The sequence below is a fragment of the Geotrypetes seraphini genome, chromosome 4, assembly GCF_902459505.1.
Source record: "Geotrypetes seraphini chromosome 4, aGeoSer1.1, whole genome shotgun sequence".
Classification (NCBI taxonomy): domain Eukaryota; kingdom Metazoa; phylum Chordata; class Amphibia; order Gymnophiona; family Dermophiidae; genus Geotrypetes; species Geotrypetes seraphini.
The window spans coordinates 183,126,031-183,147,349 of NC_047087.1; the positions used below are offsets into that span (position 1 = coordinate 183,126,031).

The 21,319-nt window shown below is 41.3% G+C and overlaps 1 protein-coding gene across 2 annotated transcripts in view; it reads right to left on the minus strand.

The window, feature by feature from the left end:
• Positions 1-4,499: 4,499 nt before the first annotated feature.
• The window catches only part of HIF1AN (hypoxia inducible factor 1 subunit alpha inhibitor), a 96,996-nt gene continuing 80,176 nt past the window's right edge, over positions 4,500-21,319 (minus strand). For both annotated transcript variants that reach the window (XM_033940652.1, XM_033940653.1), the window contains exons 7-8: positions 19,122-19,232; positions 4,500-8,868 (exon numbers count right to left, since the gene is read on the minus strand). In XM_033940652.1, coding sequence (XP_033796543.1) covers positions 8,824-8,868; positions 19,122-19,232 — 156 coding nt within the window. In that variant the 3' untranslated portion in view covers positions 4,500-8,823. The remainder of the gene's footprint in view (positions 8,869-19,121; positions 19,233-21,319) is intronic.

A 21,319-nucleotide genomic window follows, 5' to 3' on the forward strand; every position in this document is an offset into this window, starting at 1 on the left:
AGAGGATCTGCCATGAGAAGCTGATCCAGATCTGCATACCACGGGCACCTGGACATGTCCAGAGCCACCAGGATCACGTGGCTGAGGTGACATGTGATGTGAATAAGGACTCTGCCCAACAATGGCCACAGGGGAAAAATGTACAGGAGACCGTTCATTAGCCAAGGCTGCATCAAAGCATCCAGCCGCTTGGCCTAAAAATCTCTGCACCGACTAAAGAACTGGGGCGTTTTGGTGTTGACACTCGTGGCTAACTGGTCCATGACCGGCTGGCCCCCAAGCCTCCACAATCAACTTGAAGGCTGCGGAACCAACATATCACTCTCTGGGATCTTGTACATGACAACTGAGAAAGTCTGCCTGAACATTCTCCACTCCTGCAATGTGGGAAGCTGAGATGTCCAGAAGATGAGTCTCTGCCCAGGCCATGAGCAGAGAAGCCTCCTGCACCACCAGACAATTCTTGTTTCCCCTTGATAATTGACGTGGCATTGTCTGAGAAAACCCAAACTGACTTGCCCGACAGCAACATCTGGAATGCTAGCAATGACAACCAGATGGCTCTGGTCTCCAGAACATTGATAGACCAGGACACCTCCTCAAAGGCCAGCTACCCAGAGCTGAGCGACCGAGACACTGAGCTCCCCAACTGAGGAGACTGGTGTCTGTGATAAGCACTGTCCACTGAGGCTGATCCAGACTAACTCCCTGCACCAGAGTGGCAGACTGTTGCCACTAGCGGAGGCTGCGACAAACTAACCCCCTCAAAGGAACAGGAGAGTCCAGATCACGTATCTGTGGTGACCACTGTCAGAGCAAAACTCTCGAGGAGGCACTGGAACCACTGCTTTGAGGTTGATCAACCTTTGTAATGTCTGACTAAACACCTGCTTCTTCCAAGCTGCCTGACAAGGAGAAGAGAGGAAACGATCTGGAAAGGGCTGGGAAAACTCCAGAGCATATCAGTCCTGAATCACCTCCAGGACCCACTGATCCTTTGTGATCTTGGACCACCCCTGGTAAAATTCCCATAACTGGGCACCCAACGGTACTTGGGGAAGAGCCCACAAGGAGTCACTGGCTGGGCGGGAAGCAGAGGGGCCGCTGGAGGAATCACGCCCCCTCTCCCCAGCGTGCCCTACGAAAAGGCTGCATGAACTGAAAGAAACGGCACCTGAAAGAAACAGTGGAAGGAAAGGAAGCTGCCCCCTTGACCAGGGCGGTAACAGCAAAAATCATGCACACGCTGCCAAGCAACACCCCCCTCAATGGTGGGCGAGCTTGGTCCTCAGGAAGGCGGAGCACCTTAGAGTCAAAGTCTGAACCAACTTATCCAGATTCTCAATAAACAAGAAAGAAATCCGAAAGAGAAATTTTATAAGCTTAGCCTTAGACGCTGCATCCACCGACCAACCCATCACACAAATTCTAATATCAATCATGCATTTTAGTTTTAAAATAGCTGTACTGGCAAAAATAATTTAAAATATTTCAGGCAACAGTTTTAACAAGCAAAAATCAACAAGATCCCCTATTGTGTCCTGATGTACTGTATGTCCCTATGAGTTGGTAGTATTTATAGTTTTTGAGAGCTCTTTCTACTTCTGAATGCAAGTAATCAGAGTCCCATGCAGCTGTCATGCTAAGACTAATGGGCAAGCTTATACTCTATTATTGAAGCATTATGCTGTTCATTAAAATTATTCAAGAAACTCCTCATTAACCTTGGATATTAATATACAAATTGAGTAACACAAAGTTCACTACTCATTTACTGGATCAGATCAATTTATATAGTGTAGGGGATTTTATTTATGAGATCTTAGTCAATATGATCCCGTCGGATCCAATGTGGAGTAACTTGTCAATCTTCCACAATAGCAAAATGAAATAAAATAAAAATCTGCATTGCAGTGCCTGTCTGGTATCTTGAGTTTATAGTTATGGGGAAGCAAAAGAGAATGTAGTAATCCTGACCAAACTCCGAAATGGGGAGGAGAGGGGGAAAACATGAGACCTTGGCCTAATGCAGCATTAAGTGGATAAGTGGAGCGGGCAGAAGACATTGGGCAAGGAATAGGGACATGGGTGCAAAGAAGACAGAAGAATGGAAAAGAGAGTGGAGATTCCTAATGTTAAAAACAAAAAAACAGTTCTCTGAAAGAAAAATAAAAAAATCCAGCAGATTACAAAGCAATCATTTTTACTGGATCCTAAACATCTGACTAGTGCCTATTCTAAATATTTTCCCTCTACAATCCTTCAAATAAGATTGCTACATGAAGTAGATGAAAAAAAAAAGCTGCAAGAGCACAAATGAATACGTGCGTGTTGAGCCATTGTACAATTGCTCAAAGTTTGGAAATAAATCTGCACACTTGTATGTTTGAACGTTGACTGGTAAATTGTCAAACCAGGCACAGGTTTTTTGGACAAGGCTTGTGGACAGTAGGCTGCCTTGGTTTTATCACAAACTGTTGTATAAGTTGTTTCTGAAATTGTGACCTTCATAATATTGGTATCATCTGAAGATAAACATTGCCTGGAGATACTGGGGCTCAGGATCGAGCTATAGTTGCACCCTGTACAACTGTCCCAATAGTACCCTACTCCCACTCTCAGAAACTATGGGCTGAGAGCAGTTTTTGCACCCTTACATATCCGCATGCTATGTAGCCGCATAGCTCACATAGTCTTAGGCATGGTGCTGCTGAACTGGTTGTCACTAAGGTGCATTTAGTTATCTCCTGGATGCAGAGCTCTGGTTGACATAATTATAACTGTCCTTTACCTTTTTCCTGAACTGACTATTCCCTAGGCATGGAGTATGTGCAAGACATTCATGGAAGTCTTCTTCTGTTCTTCTTGTACTTACGGCTACTGAACTACAGCAGCTTTAAAGGAAGCAGAGCTGTAGATATCATATGTAAAGTAAATGAGGCAATATCAACACTTCTGTTAATTCATAAGAGAATTCAAAGTCAAGTGATGCTCTTGGATTGCACCTTGGTTCTTTATTGGATCTACTGCAGAAGTGAATGCTGATAATACATTTGCAGTTGATGCCATGACTGTAAATTCTGCATGGGAAGCATGGTACACCTTCCTGCTCACTCTGTCCAGGGTTTTAGAGCTCTTCTTTGGTGGGGCACAAATGATTTTGGTTTTTACTTTTTTCAGATTAGCCTCAAACTACCAATTGATGGTGCACACAGCCCAGTGCTGTTTGTACTCTATTCTTAAGCAAATAGCAAAGAAAACCGATCTAAAAAAAAAAAAAAAGGTGTGGAGTCCAGAGTTCAGTCATGCTTCTCCAGGTGCTATTGTACATTCTCATGACTGGTTTTACCTTTATTTGCCATTATAAATAAATAGAAATGACTATTTTACTATTGGACTCCATGCCTTTTTTGAGACCTCACTTTTTCTTTCCTGCTTGTACTTTATTCTTCAAATCTAAATTATTTTTTTTTTAATTATTGCCTCAGCTGACAGGGTGTTTGCCATATTTGAAGCTGTAGATCTTGAAACATTCAGTGGACTGAAAAGGCAGTTTTTCTTAAGCATATTTATGGATTACATTATGGAATTAAAGTACTATATATTTCTTGTCGTCTCAGGGGAAAATGGCCGAGATCTCGCCAACTTCTGAAAAAGTTTTGGATAGGATATCTCCTCGCTCTAAAGCTGTATCCCTAAACTTTGTCATAACCGCTATCTCATAAGACAGCGGTTCATATGCTTCATAGTATATTTCTCCTGGTTCTCAGGGACCGACATTATTCCTGACCCTCAGAGTTGTAAAGGTCTCTCCAGGTAGGGTCCAAGTTATTTTCATCCATTATGAGGGGATAGGTGAGACTAGAACCTATTAAGATGGTACAAATGATTAAACCATTCTGCTGGCCACCAACTGAAAGGGTTGGGGAACTGATGAGGAGGTAGGCTTAAGAACCACAAAGGTCAAATGTAAAAAATACCAAAAAAAACCTTTGCATAAATTGGAAATGTACAGTAGTATTTCTTTCCTTTGTGTGGTGCCAACATTGTTCTTTCTGAAGGCTTCGCATTTTAGAGGTAGGGTGGAGCCGAAACTGTCAATGTTTGCGCTTCTGAGTGCCTGAAGAGGTAGTCAGGTCTGCTCTTTTGGAAATGCTTCATTTTTGGGTTTACTTGTTTTGAGCTTTATTCATGCTCTGGCCCTTTAACGTCAACCACCGAAAGGGCTGCCAAAGTGAAGTTGTCGCCACAAGATTAGAAGCTCATCTCAGCTTGCTGACATAATTTTCTTCAGCAAACGTCACCAGTTTGGGAGTTGTAGACTATTTCAGAACCTGGTGTTAAGATACTCTTGGCAGCAATCAAAGCTAACTCTGGTCTGTGAAGAGAAACTGAACTTTATCGCCATTTTATTACCTAATCTAACCGTTAGTGGACATAACATTTGAGTATATGGCTCAGTCATAGTAAATTTAAAAGTAAATTTGTTACTGTGTTGATTTTTTTTTTTTTTTGGGTGGGGAGAACTCTAAACAGACATTTGGCAGGTCACACAGATGCTAAAAACTAGAGGGAAAGGAGCTGTCAGTAGCACAGGAGCTGCTGCACATGGTCCACAGGGCTGTGCAACTCTTCTAAGCTTTGGAAGGGGAGCAGAAAGTCTGGATCAAACAATGCCAATCATGTCTTTCAGACATATTGGCTCTAAACCCTGGCTTGTCTTGCTCATGAAGAATACAACACATGTTGATTTGATTTTCAAACCTACTTCCCAGTTGAAGTTTATCTGCAAAACTTTAAAATGTTAAGTGCTAAGTGGTCCACTGGTGCTTGACTTTGCTAGTTTTACAATATTCTATTCCACCTCCCCCAACCCCACGAGTTGCAACAACAGCTAAAAATAAATAGGAAAAACTGTGTAATTATGCACACCTATTTAACAAGCAATGAATCTAAATGTAAAGGCCATGGTTGCAGGTACACTGTGTACTGCTATGGACTCAGTTGGGTTCTTATGCGGTGATGAGTGACAAAAAAACATGACTATTGCCATATTCCTACAAAAGCTGGGAGTCATTTGAAATACTTTCTCTTGCAAAAGCAGCTTCAAGTCTTTTTCTTTTAAGTGCCACATACTGTAATCATGAAATAAATTACATATTAAAAATATTTTTTCCACTCCAAAATTCAATCCACAAACATCTGGTCATGCAGAGAACAGGACACAAGTTCGAATAACCTTACATACGACTGCATAGATGAGCACCCTCTTGTAGGAATAACATTTATTTCTAAATTAAATCTATTTACACAAATAATTCAATGTAGCCCTGCAGATAAATAATTTAACAGCAGAGGGATCACAGATGTAATTACTTATTAATTTAACCCACATTTGCAATCCTAGTTTAATGTCACTTTCAGCAAAATTGGATAGTTTTATATGCACAAATTTTAAAAAAAGTTTTTTCAATTTTATTTTTCAATGTTATACACCTTCAGTAGCATTTAAATGTGGTGCTGCATTGTTTTCATCTGCTCCTGAATTAAGCAGCATTGCACATCGATCAAAAATCTGATGTAACATACAGGCAGAGCTGTTGCTGCTGTACCTCAAAGTCATGGATGAGTTCTTTCATGATACAGGGCAAAAACTATTAATTCCTACCAGAAACAGAAAGAGGAATTCTTTACACTATCACTGTACTTCTCTCTGTTGCCCATTTTCTAAGAATCTGTTGCTACATCACAAATACCTTTTCTACTCATACAAATAAATACCTTGTCTCCTACTCATTTCATTTATAAGAGTGCTGTGTTCTATTATACATCATGGGCACTGGAAGTTCTTGGAAAAACAGGTAGTCTCCCACTTCACTGCCACACACATAGAGCATCAGAACATTATGAAACTATCCATAATACAGGACAATGTTCAATGCTTAGTTTGTGAGACACTCCCCAAACTTTCCTTTACAATTAGGTTTTAGTCTTGGTTGTTTTTTTTCTTTCTCTGGAGAGGTCTTATTTCTTGTTCTCATTTCTCATGCTTATCGCAATCACACCTGTCTTTTTAAACATTCCCTTGCATGGGAACCATGGTACACCTTCCTGCTCACAGCTACCCATGCTATGTTCATATTTGTCTACATGGGATATTAATAATGATCTGCACCTCTATTTTCTTGCATTTGGGAACTGTGGGGCAAATCAAGTACACTTCTCCCTCCATATCTGCGGTTTCTGTATCTGTGGATTCGCTTATTCGCAATTTTTCGGTTGCTGACTCCAACCCCCCAAATTACATCATCATTAAAGTTCTTTTTCCTTTTACTGTACCGATAAAAAAGTTTATCGGTTACCATTCACTCTGAAAATCGCTGCTTCCCTGCTTCCAAGTTTGGACTGAGAAAACCGCTGCTTCCCAGCAACCATAGAGAGAACGGCTTCCTCCCCATATGCATGGAGAAAATCACTGGGAATCGCTGCTTGCCTGCTCCAAGCTATTCACGGTTTCATTAATAAAAATGTCGGCGTTTTCTAAAAACCGCAAATAACACATAAAAAGTTATTTGCGGTTTTTCCATATTCGCGCCTGTGGTCTGCCCGCATCCCCCGCGAATACGGAGGGAGAAGTGTAGTTTTAACATTTGGCCAGGAAAAAAAGGAGGATGATAATTCAAGGGGATCTCAAAGATTGTATTTATTAAATGACAGGCTAACTTCAAAACTTGATATGGAAGTCAGATGCTAAAAATATTCAGCAGTGTGTTTTTACAAGTCAACATTACTCAGCCAGCAATTACATACAGGTGCTGTCCAAGCACTAGTAAAATTGCTGAACTTGATGCACCTCTTTGGGTTTGTTAGCAAAATGTTTGCTTAGTCTAGCAACAATTTAGATTACACTAGCGAAAAAGTTTTCCTCCTTGCTTTCTGCTAGTTCATGTCAGGGGTCTCTCGCTTTTGATCCAAAACAAGCCCAATGGCAAACAAAACTGAGAAACAAGCCATAATTTACACCAGTGTCAGAATTGACTACTTAGTGTGATAGTGGTATGTTCTTGTTTTCAGATTTTAGTGACCATTGCCAATCACTTGTGATTTTTTTTGACAAGGTACCACAATTGTTTGCCAGTGCCTTCTAGAGTGTACAGCTCTGCATAATAGCGCTATAAATGCAAAACAGCATATCTAAAGTTAATTATACTGAAATTTTAAAGTCTCAGTTAGTTTTGTGGTGGTATGTTCTATGAAACATGTCTGCTTACCAATAGCATTCAAATCTTAACCAAGAACATACAGCCACCTTTTTTTTTGTTTAGGAAGCATGAATGCTGTCCTTTAAATAAATTTGGCTCTCAGTACAGGCAGGACAACTCACTTTCTGCTCTCCTTCTGATTTCCCTGTTACTCCTCGCTGAAAGTTTTGAAAATTCCACTCACTAGTGCATGTTTTAGGTCTGTGCACCATCAGGAACCTGTAGAGAGAGCAGCCTAAAACAGTTGGAATAAGAAGCTTAAAAATTACCTTGGAAGAATGCTCCTTAAAAATCATGTGCATCGCCAACGAAAAATGCCTGATTCTTATTTTGAAAAATGACAAGCATTTAAGAAAATAAAATTTGGATAAAGAAACATGCTACTGAATAAAACCAATAGCAGGGAAGTGCAGAGTTTAGCAAATAGGTAGTATTGCTCCTTCCTGCTATTACAAGCTCCTTTGATCTGTCTCTTCTTCAAATATAAATACACAAGAAAACTACACCAAAGCAGCAGGCCTTCAAAAGGCAGTAAGCAATACTAGGCCCACAGTGTGACATACGATCATATCAGGCTGCCCTTCACACACAGTTCAATCACCACCAGCAAATATCTGCACCCCAAAGTTAGGTGTGTCTTCTGCCAAAATACCACCTATTGGAGAAGAAAGAAGCCAATCACAGAATGTAGAAACTTTTGATTTTGTGGAACTCTGAACCCCATAATGGCTTTGTACAAGTCAATGTCTTTGGCATCTCTACCATTTCACCAAAATCCTCTGCTTCCTTTACCTGCAATATTCCACAGTAGAACACATGAGAGATCTAATACACTGGAGTGAATCAAAAGGTACGAAGAAACTGAGTGGGCAGAAATGTCTCCATTCTGCAGTGTACTGGCATGTACCTACTCCATTATGACAAGAGGTCAAACCTTTCAAAACACTCCCAGTATTCCTTCCAGAGGTGGCTGCTGACTTCCAACGTTTCTTCAACTATCCAGAGAGAAAAGAAAGGGATCCAAAAGATGATTATCAGGTGACTATGGATTTTTGCTTATCCTCACCAATGTTCCTCCAAGGATCATATCACATTTTCTCTAAGCTCTCACTGCCTTCCATCCAGAGCCGTTAATAGAAAGTTCCTAAGAAACAAAAACAGGAAATGACTGCAGAAGAATGTTGCGCAATGCCATCCCAAGAAGATCTGGAATTAGGAAGCAAAATTGATTTTAATGAAAATGATTATGGAAATACATTCTGCCAGCAGGTCCGAAGCCTGGCCTTGAAAGTGACGAGAAATGTAGAAAAATGTGCAGCAAGCACCGCTGCCTCATTTTTCTGGCTGGAGTGATAAGGGAGTGGAGTGGAGGATTTGCCTTCAGCCTTTATAATAATCTTCTTGTAGCTGAGGAAAGTAGTATCAGAAGTGTCCATGAATCAGAAGCAGTCTGTTCGGTACCATGTGAGAGAGTCTAGCAAGCAATCATTTATGTTCCTCTTCCAAGAAGCCAGGTGGCTAGCAGCTGTTCCGTAATGTCAATAATTGCACTGTCCAGTGGCTACTCATATCGACCTTTAATCATTGTGTTCAACAAGGGTCCTACCTGTTGGAAGAAAATAAAAATTAGAACAAATGTAACAGTATGAATGAATTGGACAGAATAAGTATACAGATAGCTAGAGGAATTAGAATACGTCATACACTCCTTTCATTTCCAAAAACAAATAGGTTAAGGCAGTAATTTATTCAACCTAAGGGTCACAATTCTGTCATGTATTGCTTCATGCAAGGGACAGGCCACGGCGCTATTCCCATCCTTATAGTTATTTTGTGGGATTCAGAAGGAGCAGCAACATTCTGCTGCATGTGTTTCACAAATTTGAGTTACAGAGTGCCCATCTTCCTGCACTGATCACCAAGAAACGGGAAAGTACCACCACTGTGCAGTTCAAAGTGACTGATAGTCACGTGGAACTAGGATATAGCAGCAGAGGAGGCAGGGGAAGGAAAAGACAGCAAATAAGTATTTGAAAATGGAAGGGAGCAAGAGCAAATGAGTTTTGGATACAAGTAGTAAGACAAGGGGAGGAAAGTATATGGGGAAGAGTGAGGAGAGAATAAACACAGGGCCAGATTCACAAAGCAAACCAATCGTGTGCCGATCGGTTTGCGAACAGATTTCCCTCCTGCACTCTTCACTAACCTCTCCTGCGATCCACTTCGAATCCATGCATGCAAATGAGGGGAAACGAATGCAAGTAGGCAGGGACGCAATTCACCAAACAAATTTGGAACACCGATTGGGCTGGCTGATCAAGAATAGAAGCGACTGCTGGGGACCAGTCGCACACATCTCTGCCGACTCTCCTGCTCCATTGCTGCCCTGCACTCTGGCCCCAAAGGTTTTTTTCCTGCCCTGCTTTCTCCCCCATGTCCTCTCTGCTCCTCCTGGCTCTGCCGCTTTCCCTGCAGTGTGAGCCCCCGGGTTTAAAGTGGGGCTGCACGCTGTAGTGCAGCCCCGCTTTAAACCCGCGGGCTCGCACTGCAGGGAAGGTGGAAGAGAGCAGGGCATGACCAGCTGAGTGTCAGCAAAGGGAAGAGTCTGCCGCCAGCGGGCATAACAGGAGCAGGAGAGTCGGGACCCCCCACAGTAAAAACCAAAATAAAAACGGACACAAACACATGCGCAGACCATCTGCATGGAAAGCAGATGGTCTGCGCATGTGTTAGGATCGCACACTAGCGATCTGTGCGTGCAGAGGGGGGCGTTCCTCCGAGCGCCCCCATCTGCATATTATACTTTGGCTAATTCATCAGATCTGCCCGGATCAGGCAGGTTCATGAATCTAGCCCAGAGAAAGGAAGAGAAGGTGGCAGAGACAGAACATGCTGATATGTAATTAGCACTTTCATTTGTTGATCAGATTGGAAAGGGGGGAGGAGAAGAGGGGAAATCAGAACATGTAACACGTTGACACTGAAGTGATTTATGTATGGAATTGTAGAGTGTCCTGCACATAGGGTCCTGAGTTGTTTGTGATGCTCTGGAGAGACCCTGGACTCCATTGGCAGCTAAGTTTTTTGTTTCATTTTGCTCTTGAATCAATGTTAGTGACTATAGTGCCATTCTATCCATATGATCACTTTTTGAATCAGTTTTTTTGGCGTGCTAATGTTATCTGGTGGTTCTCTAAGGGCTGCTATAATGCCTTTTTTTCATCAAGATTGATATTTCAGATGTGCAAATGGTTATTCATGTGAAATGGAGTTTTTTTGCCATATGAAGTATAACAGGCTTTTTCTCCACTTCTTTTTTGTTTTCCCATTTGTGACTGAGTGAGTGCAGTGTATATGTGTGGATAAGGCCTAGCAGTGTCGCAGTCCGTTTTGTTCCATACAGGGTATTGATAGAGTTTAAAGAGTGGTTGTACGTGCCCTTTCCTTGAGTTGTGTGAATTTACATTACCCATCTTCATGTCTCATATACCAGAAAAAATCAGCACAAAAGAAATAACTTTTAGAAAGAAAATTAGTTCAGACCTATTTTGGACTCGAGCACTAAAGTAGTTACCTTGCTCTCCAAGAGAAGGCCCTGTAGATGGTAGCTTTGGTTAACTGGAGAACAATTTCCGAGAGCACATATTTAACACTTCCTCCTCTTATTACCAAATCTATTACTCATGTTAGAAATTCTCCTTGGTTTACACCATCTCCTAGAGCAGTGTTTTTCAACCGCTGTTCCACGGCACACTAGTGTGCCGCGAGATGTTGCCTGGTGTGCCGCAGGGCCGCCATCAGGGCAGTACTACCAGTCCTGCATTCAGGGGCCCGGAGCTGACAGGGGGCCCGGGCTCCCCCAGGGTCCTAGGCAGTGTTCTAAGGCAGGGGCGCCAGTAGCTCGCCAAGGCAAAGTGAGTCGATCACCCAGGACTCACTTTGTCTTGGCGATCTAATCTATCGAGCCGATAAGTCTTCTTCTCCCCGACGTCAATTTTGCAGTCGGAGAGGAAGTTCGGGCCAGCCAATCGCTGCCTGGCTGGGCGGAACTTCCTCTCCAATTGCAGAATTGACATCAGGGAGAGCATGCGTCGGCGTCAGCTTTGGGGCCTGTTATCCATTGGTGGGTCCTGTTCCCCGATGGCAGCGGCAGTGGCTTGGGGAACGGCAGGGAGAAAGAAAGAAAGGGGGCAGGCAGGGAAACAGAAGGAAAGAAGAGAAACAGAAAACAAGAAAGAAAGGTCAGGGAGAGAGGAAGAAAAAGTTGGGGGAGGGAATGAGGTGTGGAGGAGAGAAAGCATACAGGCTGATAGAAGGGAAGAAAGATTGGATGCACAGTCAGAAGAAGAAAGTGCAACCAGAAATCACCAGACAAGGTAGGAAAAATGATTTTATTTTAAATTTAGCAAAGTGGAGGCAGTATTACCACAGTTTTCAAAGGAATTTGCCCAAATAACTTAATAGTTAACTGGGTAAATTCCCAGAGATGAAAACTTTCCTTCACTTACTATGCACAGTTCTGAATTTATATCTGCTGTCTATATTTTACAATATGGTCACCTTTTACTAAACCGCAATAGTGGTTTTTAGCGCAGGGAGCCTATGAGCGTCAAGAGCAGCGCTGGGCATTCAGCGCAGCTCCCTGAGCTAAAAACTGCTATTGTGGTTTAATAAAAAGGATGGAGGGTATATTTGTCTATTTTTGTATGCTATAAAAACCAAATACAGAGAGAGACTGAGAGCTGTTGACGAAGAGCTTCGTGTGTGTCTTTCTTCGATTCCAGCCAGAATATCAGCTTTGTGTTCAGCCAAACAGGCCCAGGTTTTGCACTGAATAAAGTATTTTATAATTTTTAACTATTCTGTTTACTTAATATTTCATAATAAAGTAATTATAAAATACTTTTTGTGTTTATTTGATTCCTATTCAAGAGAATTACTTTATATATAGTCAATATAGGCACAGAGTTAAATTTTTTAACATTTTCTAATGGTGGTGTGCCTCGTGATTTTTTTCATGAAACAAGTGTGCCTTTGCCCAAAAAAGGTTGAAAAACACTGTCCTAGAGAACTCAAGCAAACATGTGGGAAACTCGAGCATAAATGGAAGAAATCTAATTTAGATTTAGATAAACTTAATTGGAGGCTCGCTATAAGAAAATACAATTTTGAGCCGGGAAAGGCAAGAAAAAACAACTATGGTGGTAAAATTGCCAATTCTAATCACCAAAGTGGTACTCTATTTAGACTCTGATGTACATTAACAAGTCATGACCATAAATCTCTTCAGGTTTTACCACCTTCTGCAGATTCTCTTGCTTCTTTTTTTGAAGATAAAATCGTTACCATTATGAATTCTTTCTCTACAGTGGACTTTGGTCTTTTTTCTCTACAGTGGACTTTGGTCTTTTTTCAAACTTCAAGGGTAGTTTAATGCTGACGCCAGCAGATAGTTTCTGGCACTCATTTGGCTTGGTATCTGAGTCCCAAGTCTCAAAACTATGCATAAAATTGATGAGATGTAAATGCACCCTTGATCCTTTTCCCTCTCATCTTTTTGCTAATATTCCACCTCAAGTAATCAATTGGCTGACTACATTACTAAATTATGCTTTAGAAACAGGGTATTTCTCATATGGCATTGGGTATAATTAGCCTTACCCCTCTCTTGAAAAAAACAGACCTTGACCCAACTGTCACTTCCCACTATAGACCGATTGCAAATATACCTCTTCTAACTAAACTTATGGAATCAATTATTGCCTGCTAACTCTCAAGTTACCTGGAGAAGTTTTCCATCCTTTTACCTTTCCAGCATGGGTTCCGCCCACATTTCAGCACAGAAACCCTTTTGGTCTCTCTCTCCTTTCTAAGATCCAGCAGTTACAAGATTGTAAGAAACATGCTATCTTACTTCAGTTCGATTTGTCTGCAGCTTTTGACGTAATCAGTCATAATATTCTGCATTACCTGCTCTCAGACACTGGCCTTTGGACTGGTCCGATAAATTTCTTCTTTTTTAAAAAAAAATCTTTATTAATTTTAAAACTTTGTCAGTGCCATACAATTCATTTACAACCTTAACTAACAAGTAGTAATCAGTTTAGCTACCACTTGAATATACCCTTATGTATTGCAAATTTTCCAGGATCCTCAGCGGCACCACTTAGAGCTCAAATAAATCTCATTGCTCTAAGCTCTGCTCATGCTTTGTTATATATACCACCTTTACTGCAATATCTAAGTGAATGTGTTATTTTGATTGATTCCGATTTTTTCACGATATCTGAGTTTTTCTATTAATTATTCTATGAATTAACCTGTCAGCTGAAGACCCAAGTCTGTTTCTTCTCTACGCAGGCAGAGCTTTCCCCCCACACTGGGGAGCTCTGGTGCACTGATAGCCACAAAAACCATGAAAAATACCGACAATAATAGACACCTTCCAGCTCGTGTGCAGAAAGAAAAACTGAAGGGGGCAGCAGAGCCCTCTGGAGGAGGAGTTGAAAACCTGGAATGAATTCCATCTGAATGCCTTGTGAGCATGGAGAGAATACCCTACTGTCCAAAATGACACACCTATTGCATTAGAAAAGGATATTAGGTTCTTACCTTGATAATTTTTTTCCAGCAGATAGGGATGGTATGCTGAACCAAGGGTCTTGCTTCAGCTACCACAAGTCTATTGCAGGAGATACCGATCACTGTTTTCAGCACCTCTTCCTCCTCCCTGCTGCTTCCAGTCAGTTAGTTTCAAGCCAGCGATAGCTCTACAGGAGAGAACAGGAGAATACCCCCCCCCCCCCCCCAGCAAGCCTTTGATCTGCTCATATAATAAACACACAGCTCACAAACATGCCATGGAGAGGAAAGAAACTAATGACAATCTTTATTAACAGAATGTCACAAGAAGCTGTAGGACCCAGGAGGAAACTCCTAAGAAACTATATACAATCAATATACAATGTCTTCTAATTTATCACAGCAATTCAGAGAAACAGCCTTCAGGCAGAAGGTCTAGGCAGGTGCACCAAAAATGATGGGCAGGGGTGTTCAGCATACCATCCCTATCTACTGGAAAAGATATTATCAAGGTAAGAACCTAATCTTTTTTTCCAGTGCAATAGGGATCTGTATGCTGAATCAAGGGACATACCTAAACAGTCCCTAAAACCCCGGGTGGGGTGAAAGTGTGAAGGGGTGACCAAGTCGCCACCCGACAAATCTCATCCAGCAGAACTGACCTGGCTTCAGCCCAAGAAGTGGTGACTCTTCTTGGTGAATACACTCAAAGAGTGAAAGGAGGCTGCTTTCTGAATCTTGAAATGGTGGCTTTGGAAGCCGGCCTCCCCTTCTTAGCCTGATTTGTCAAAATAGTCCGAAAAACGTAAAACTTTTGCAACCTCCGGTAACATAAGACAGCCCTACGGACATCCAGCACATACAAGACTTTGTCCTTCTTAGAACCAGAGGGCTGAAAAGCCGGAAGTTGAAATTCCTGGTTGATGTGAAATGCCCAAACCACCTTTGACAAGGAAACGCCTCCGTGATACAATGGTAATGTACCCCCACCCGCACATCATCACTGAGCACCCTGGGAGGGCAATAAATCAAGTGAAAAACGTTCACAAATCAAAAACACATAAATTAACTAAGTGAATAACAAGTGGAACCTGAGTGACCCCTGGATGAACCCTACCAGCCAAAACCCCAGCGCCAAATCAAAACATCAAGAGAAAATAACTTGGTGGATGTGTGTATGACGTTGGTTGCTGTCTGCTTTTTAGCGCGGGTGCGTTGCTCCTCGGCCGCCCCGCCCTCCAGCCGCCCTCACTCTTTTTCGTCGGGTTCATGGGTTCCTGGAGAAGGGTTCTTCCCCGAAACCGGCTCGGTTGAACCTGTTTTCCGGATGTATTTCATTTTGAGTCTCAGAGATGAGTTCCTGCTTCACTTTTCAGTTAAGTTATTTTCTCTTGATGTTTTGATTTGGAGCTGGGGTTTTGGCTGGTAGGGTTCATCCAGGGGTCGCTCAGGTTCCACCTGTTATTCACTTAGTTAATTTATGTGTTTTTGATTTGTGAACGTTTTTCACTTGATTTATTGCACGCCCAGGGTACTCAGTGATGGTGTGCGGGTGGGGGTACATTACCTCTAACTGAGTTATGAAGAATTGGAACCAGTCTCCCCTTACTGCTTGCTCACACTGAGAGCACCCTTAACACTTGATATTATCTTGTCAGCCTTTACGCGGCTTGCGTGTTGTGCACAGGTTTGGTTCCTGAGCGCCTCCTTTGTGAACCCTTTTTGGACTATTTCTGCCTTATTGTTGTGTTGAGTTCAGGTTGTGGCAGCAAGTTTTGGAGTGTTTTGTTTTGTTGTTTATCTTGTCTAGCTCCATGGAGTTGCTCGAGTGGCAGCGCACTCTCTGCTTCTCAGCAGACCAAGTAACGTCTTGCATATCTAAAACCTTCCTGTTTCAGGAGGACCATGATGTGAATGTGCCTGATTTTGTAGCCAATAAGAACATGTGGTGCAATTTACAAAGAGAATTAATTAAGTTGGATTTACACAGCATGTCACTGGTCGAATATATTAAAAATCATTTAATTCCACGTGGTTTGAGGGTGCATAAACCTCCCGGGATGTTTGCCACTAGGGACCCTTTCTTGCATAAGTGGGCTGCCATCCTCAACAAATGTTCTCTGGACCTCATGGTGTTGTTAGTTGATACTATTCAGGAAGTATCCAGCAAGTGTGTGTGATCTCTTTTTCCAGTCAAGCCCATCAAATCGCTGGGATCATCAAAAAGCACTGGCATGTGTTAGACCATCATGCCATGTTCAAGGAAGCCCTGTGCATAGCTTTCTCTCATCCCAGGAATTTAAAGGACCTATTGTCTACCAAAAGTTGGGCCCGTTCTGGGGGCAGTCACGGACCCTGTGGCCATTGTGAAATGTGCAGCCGGTCCCTATTTCATGCTGGCAACACCCACGTACCCAACGTGTCTACCAACTCAGGGCTCACACTCATGTGATTCAGAATGGGTGATCTACATCATCATTTGTCCTTGTGAACTAATCTACGTTGAGCGCACCACCAGAAAGATCAGAACCAGGCTTCAGGAAACAAAAGCCGGATTCATACTGTCACCCTTTCTGCTCCTCTTGTTCCTCATTGTGTGGAACACGAACATAAGTTTGCTGACCTGTCATGGTTTGTTCTTGAGCAAGTGCCTAGGAACTTTAGGGGTGACAGACAAGCCCATTTAAATCTCCGTGAACAGTATTGGATCTTTCACCTACAGTCTGTTTTGCCTAATGGACTTAATGAGCGTGTCGAATGGCACACTATTATTTAGGTTCCGTTTACCTTTACTTTCATTTTTTGTATTCTGTATTTACACCTCTGTTTTCATTATGGAATGACTGGTGGTTTTGTGTGATTGGTGGATGTGTGTATGATGTTGGTTGCTGTCTGCTTTTTAGCGCGGGTGCGTTGCTCCTCGGTCGCCCCGCCCTCCAGCCGCCCTCACTCTTTTTCGTCGGGTTCATGGGTTCCTGGAGAAGGGTTCTTCCCCGAAACCGGCTCGGTTGAACCTGTTTTCCGGACGCATTTCATTTTGAGTCTCAGAGATGAGTTCCTGCTTCACTTTTCAGTTAAGTTATTTTCTCTTGATGTTTTGATTTGGAGCTGGGGTTTTGGCTGGTAGGGTTCATCCAGGGGTCGCTCAGGTTCCACCTGTTATTCACTTAGTTAATTTATGTGTTTTTGATATGTGAACGTTTTTCACTTGATTTATTGCACGCACAGGGTGCTCAGTGATGGTGTGCGGGTGGGGGTACATTACCTCTACCTGAGATATGAAGAATTGGAGCCAGTCTCCCCTTACTGCTTGCTCACACTGAGAGCACCCTTAACACTTGATATTATCAAGTGTTTTTCTTTTATGTCTGTTGGTTGGGAATGAGAAGAGGTCTGTAATATATTTAGGGGCTAGGTATTAAACGGTCTAGCCCCTAAATATATTACAGACCTCTTCTCATTCCCAACCAACAGACATAAAAGAAAAACACACCTGAAATTTGTCTCCCCTCCAGCTAGAGGGTGTAAATATAAGAGATACCATCAACAACTGCTATCGTACCAGGCAGCCACATGGGGCAAAGACTTAGAAAAACTAATTGAACACACAAACAACTATGGCGAATTCAGGAAACACCTAAAAACCTACCTGTTCTTGAAATACCTAGGTAGCGAACCAGAACATCAGCTCCCCTCATAATACCACCACATACCCGACCCTGTAAAGTATAAACCCCAACTCTAATCACTAACCATGAACACACCATTCAATTCATGGAACATTTCTAAATTTTGTGTTAGCAGCATGGCACTTCCTGGTCTTGCAGCACACAAACTGTTGTTAATATTATTAATGTTGGAATTACCAGATGTACAATGCTATACCCGTTAATTCGCTGTATGTACAGTTTCTCTTTATTGTATTTACAGTTTCTCTCTATTGTAAACCACTTCTCTTTATTGTAAACCGCCTAGAAGTCGCAAGATTGTTGGCGGTATATAAGAATAAAGTTATTATTATTATTATTATCTTGTTAGCCTTTATGCGGCTTGCGTGTTGTGCACAGGTTTGGTTCCTGAGCGCCTCCTTTGTGAACCCTTTTTGGACTATTTCTGCCTTATTGTTGTGTTGAGTTCAGGTTGTGACAGCAAGTTTTGGAGTGTTTTGTTTTGTACTTTATCACATCCAGAAGAGTCCTCCACAAGAGCAAATTCAATCTCATGTACAATTTAGAAAATGGCCTGAAAAGTTAAATGTTTTCTTTCAATTCTTAACACAGAATGCAATCTTTAGAGAGAAGAGACATGGATTCACCCCATTTTAAAAGATTAAATAGGTTAGATCTTTTTGCCTTAACATATTTTGCATTACAGGGGTAATTCTCTAAGGAGTTGCATAGATTTAGGCAGCAAGTATGCACGTAAATTCTGGTATTCTAGTCATTTACACAAGTATGTGAACTCTGTATGTGCATAGATGGCAATAATCCTGCTACATGCTATTCTGTAAATATGTATCTATCTTTAATGGTGTGTTCTTTGCGTTACGGAGGATGTTCACATGGGCGGAGCAAGAGCAGTGGGTACACGTGTGCAAAAAAGCATTTTCCCACTCTAGGTACAAGGATTTTACACCAGCTCTACAAATGCTTGTGTGTAAAAATACACACATATAAACCCAATTACACTAGTATTTTAAAAAGAAAAGTAATGTACCTGCTTTTCTTTATAGAATAAGAGCTTTCTTGGTGCCTTTACCCTCCATATGCAGATTGTTTTATGCAAGCATATTTTTGAATAGAAAATTTTACCATAATTTAAATGTTAAAAAAACAAATCACAGATTTAAGTTGAAAAAAAATCTGACATTTAAAAGGAAAAATTTGTTTTTTTAAATTTTATCCAACCTATTCATAGTGAAAATCTAGTACTCATGACAGTTCTATCATGATGACATGCATGTAATTAATTATCTTCCAATACTTTAGTTCTTCCTGTTCTATTAGTGATTCTTCCTAAGCTAAGGCAAATCACTTTTTCCCTGCACCTCAATTTAATTCACAGTAGCTAGCTAATAATGGAAAAAAGGCACTGCATTTAGTTTTCAAATGGAAGATTTATGGTGAAAATCTTGAGATGACTGCACTTTAATTATGAAGCATATCTGAATCAAACAGCATTGTGTTAATAATGTAAATGTGTTGGCATGCAAGAACAGTTGCAGTAATTTCATGCCATTACTGTATTTCATTCAGGGATTCCATGTCATTATTGTACCTCCTGTGGGTTTCCCAAGGCTTCTCCCAACATTTTCTCTATGTTCCGCATTATTGCCACCTTCTGATGAGCCTTTAGAGGATACTCAATTCTTTTTGGTGTTGGTGCACCCTATAAAAACAAAATCAAAATCAGGCTCCTATTCTATATAAGTGACCATTCCTTATAAGGGACAAAAGAAAAAAAACAAACAAACCCCAAACACTCAACTCAAGGAGGATTACAAGCAAAAATTAAGGTCATTAAACCAACTGTATAAAGAGAAACCTGATATGGGTCATCACCAAAGGGAAGAACAGTAAAACAAAATTAGGTCTTGCCTAATAATTTTCTTCCCCTTAGTCCAACCAGTCCAGCCCAGAACCTATGGGTTATTCCTGTTGACCAGTAAATGGAGTCAGAGGAAAAATGTCCCTCATGCTTCGTCCAATAAGGGCACCGATATTTCAATTGATATTTTAACTGCTAAAACAATGGACCATTTTTTTTCCATTTTGCTTGAAACACACACACACACAAGTTAAAACACAGTGAAAAGAGCAATATTAGACGTATGCTAAAGTAGTTTTATAACTGGACATATGCAGGAAGGCCCTCTGCACTTGTGTGATGGGACTAAATGAAAGAAAATTAGTATGTAAAATCTAATTTCTCCTTCCTTATAATCCTCACCAAATCAGTACAGAACCAGTGGAATGTATTAATGCAGTTCCCAAGATGGGTGAGATTCCAAAATCTGTTTGAAGAATTTTGGTCTCAAACGCAGTACAGGTCTCCTTCCATATTTGTGGGTTTGGTATTTGTGACTTTGGTTACTTATGAGTGTTCCAGCAATAATTAAATGTGAATAATTTGTGGCCATAAGTCCTGTAAGTTAAATTTTGTAAAAGGTTAGAGTTCGCTAAAGAAATTTACAAAGCCACTCTGTCTCCAAACAAATCAGCCTCACTCATATGGTTTCATATTGCAGTGATAATTTCATCTCGCGATATTAGCAACTTTGTTCACGTTGTATTAAGTGCAGTATGGCTACAAGGCGTAAGGTTCATAGTGCTATGGAGGGAGAAAGTTATTCACAAATTTATGATATTCGTGAGGGGGCTGCACCCCTAATCCCCATGAATATGGAGGGAGACCTGTATAAAATTGTGCTCCTACCTGGAGTCAACAATGCTTTCTGACAATAGGAAGGAACGTATTACTGATGTGCAGTTGTGAAATAGAAGTATTGTTTGCAATGCCACCCATAATGTCAAAAACATCTACCTCAGTTACCAGGCAATGATAGTTTTAGAAACCTGCAAAGAAAAAAATCTATCTACCCAGCCTTGAAAATTGGTTAGTTACTGCAGTGTACTTCTATAATACACAATGGACATGGAGCAAAAGTAAAGACTTATCTGTAAAGAGACCACCACCACTGAAGAAAAAAAAAGACAAAATTGTTTAATCAACATTCCTATTTCTGTGAACTAGAGAAAGGGATCTGTGCATGTTAAAATTTGTAGCTCAAAATTCTCTAAGAAGAGACAGAAAACAAAAATGTGGAGAGGGGATTTTACCGGCCTGTAATTCCCTACTTCTTCCTTACTTTCACTTTTGTGGAGAGGGACCACATCCGCCCTTCTCCAGTCCTCCAGTACCACTCCTGACTCTAAAGATTCATTGAAAAGGTCAGTCAGCGGAGCTACCAGAACTTCCCTAAGTTCTTTCAGCACCCTTGGATGTACATCATCTGGCCCCATCGCTTTATGTACACTTCTCCCTCCGTATTCGCTGTGATAGGGGATTAACAGAACCGCGAATACAGAAATAACGCGAATAACTTTTTCATATGTATTTTTATTGAACAAATCTTTAAGAGGACCCGCCAGAACCTCCTGGAGCTCCCTCAATATCTTGGGATGGATCCCGTTCAGTCCCATAACTTTGTCCACTTTCAATTTTTCAAGTTGTTCATAAACACTTTCTTCCATGAATGGTGCAGTATCCATTCCATTCTCAGAAGCATTTGTTTAGCACATTTGCTTTTTCCTCATCACTCTCCACATAGCGGTTCGTACCTTCTTTCAGTCTCATTAATTCCATTTTTTTCTCTTCCTCCTTTCACTAATATACCTGAAAACATTTATGTCTCCCTTTCTTATATTTATAGCCATTTGCTCTTCTGCTTTCGCCAGACGTTATCTCTCTCTTGA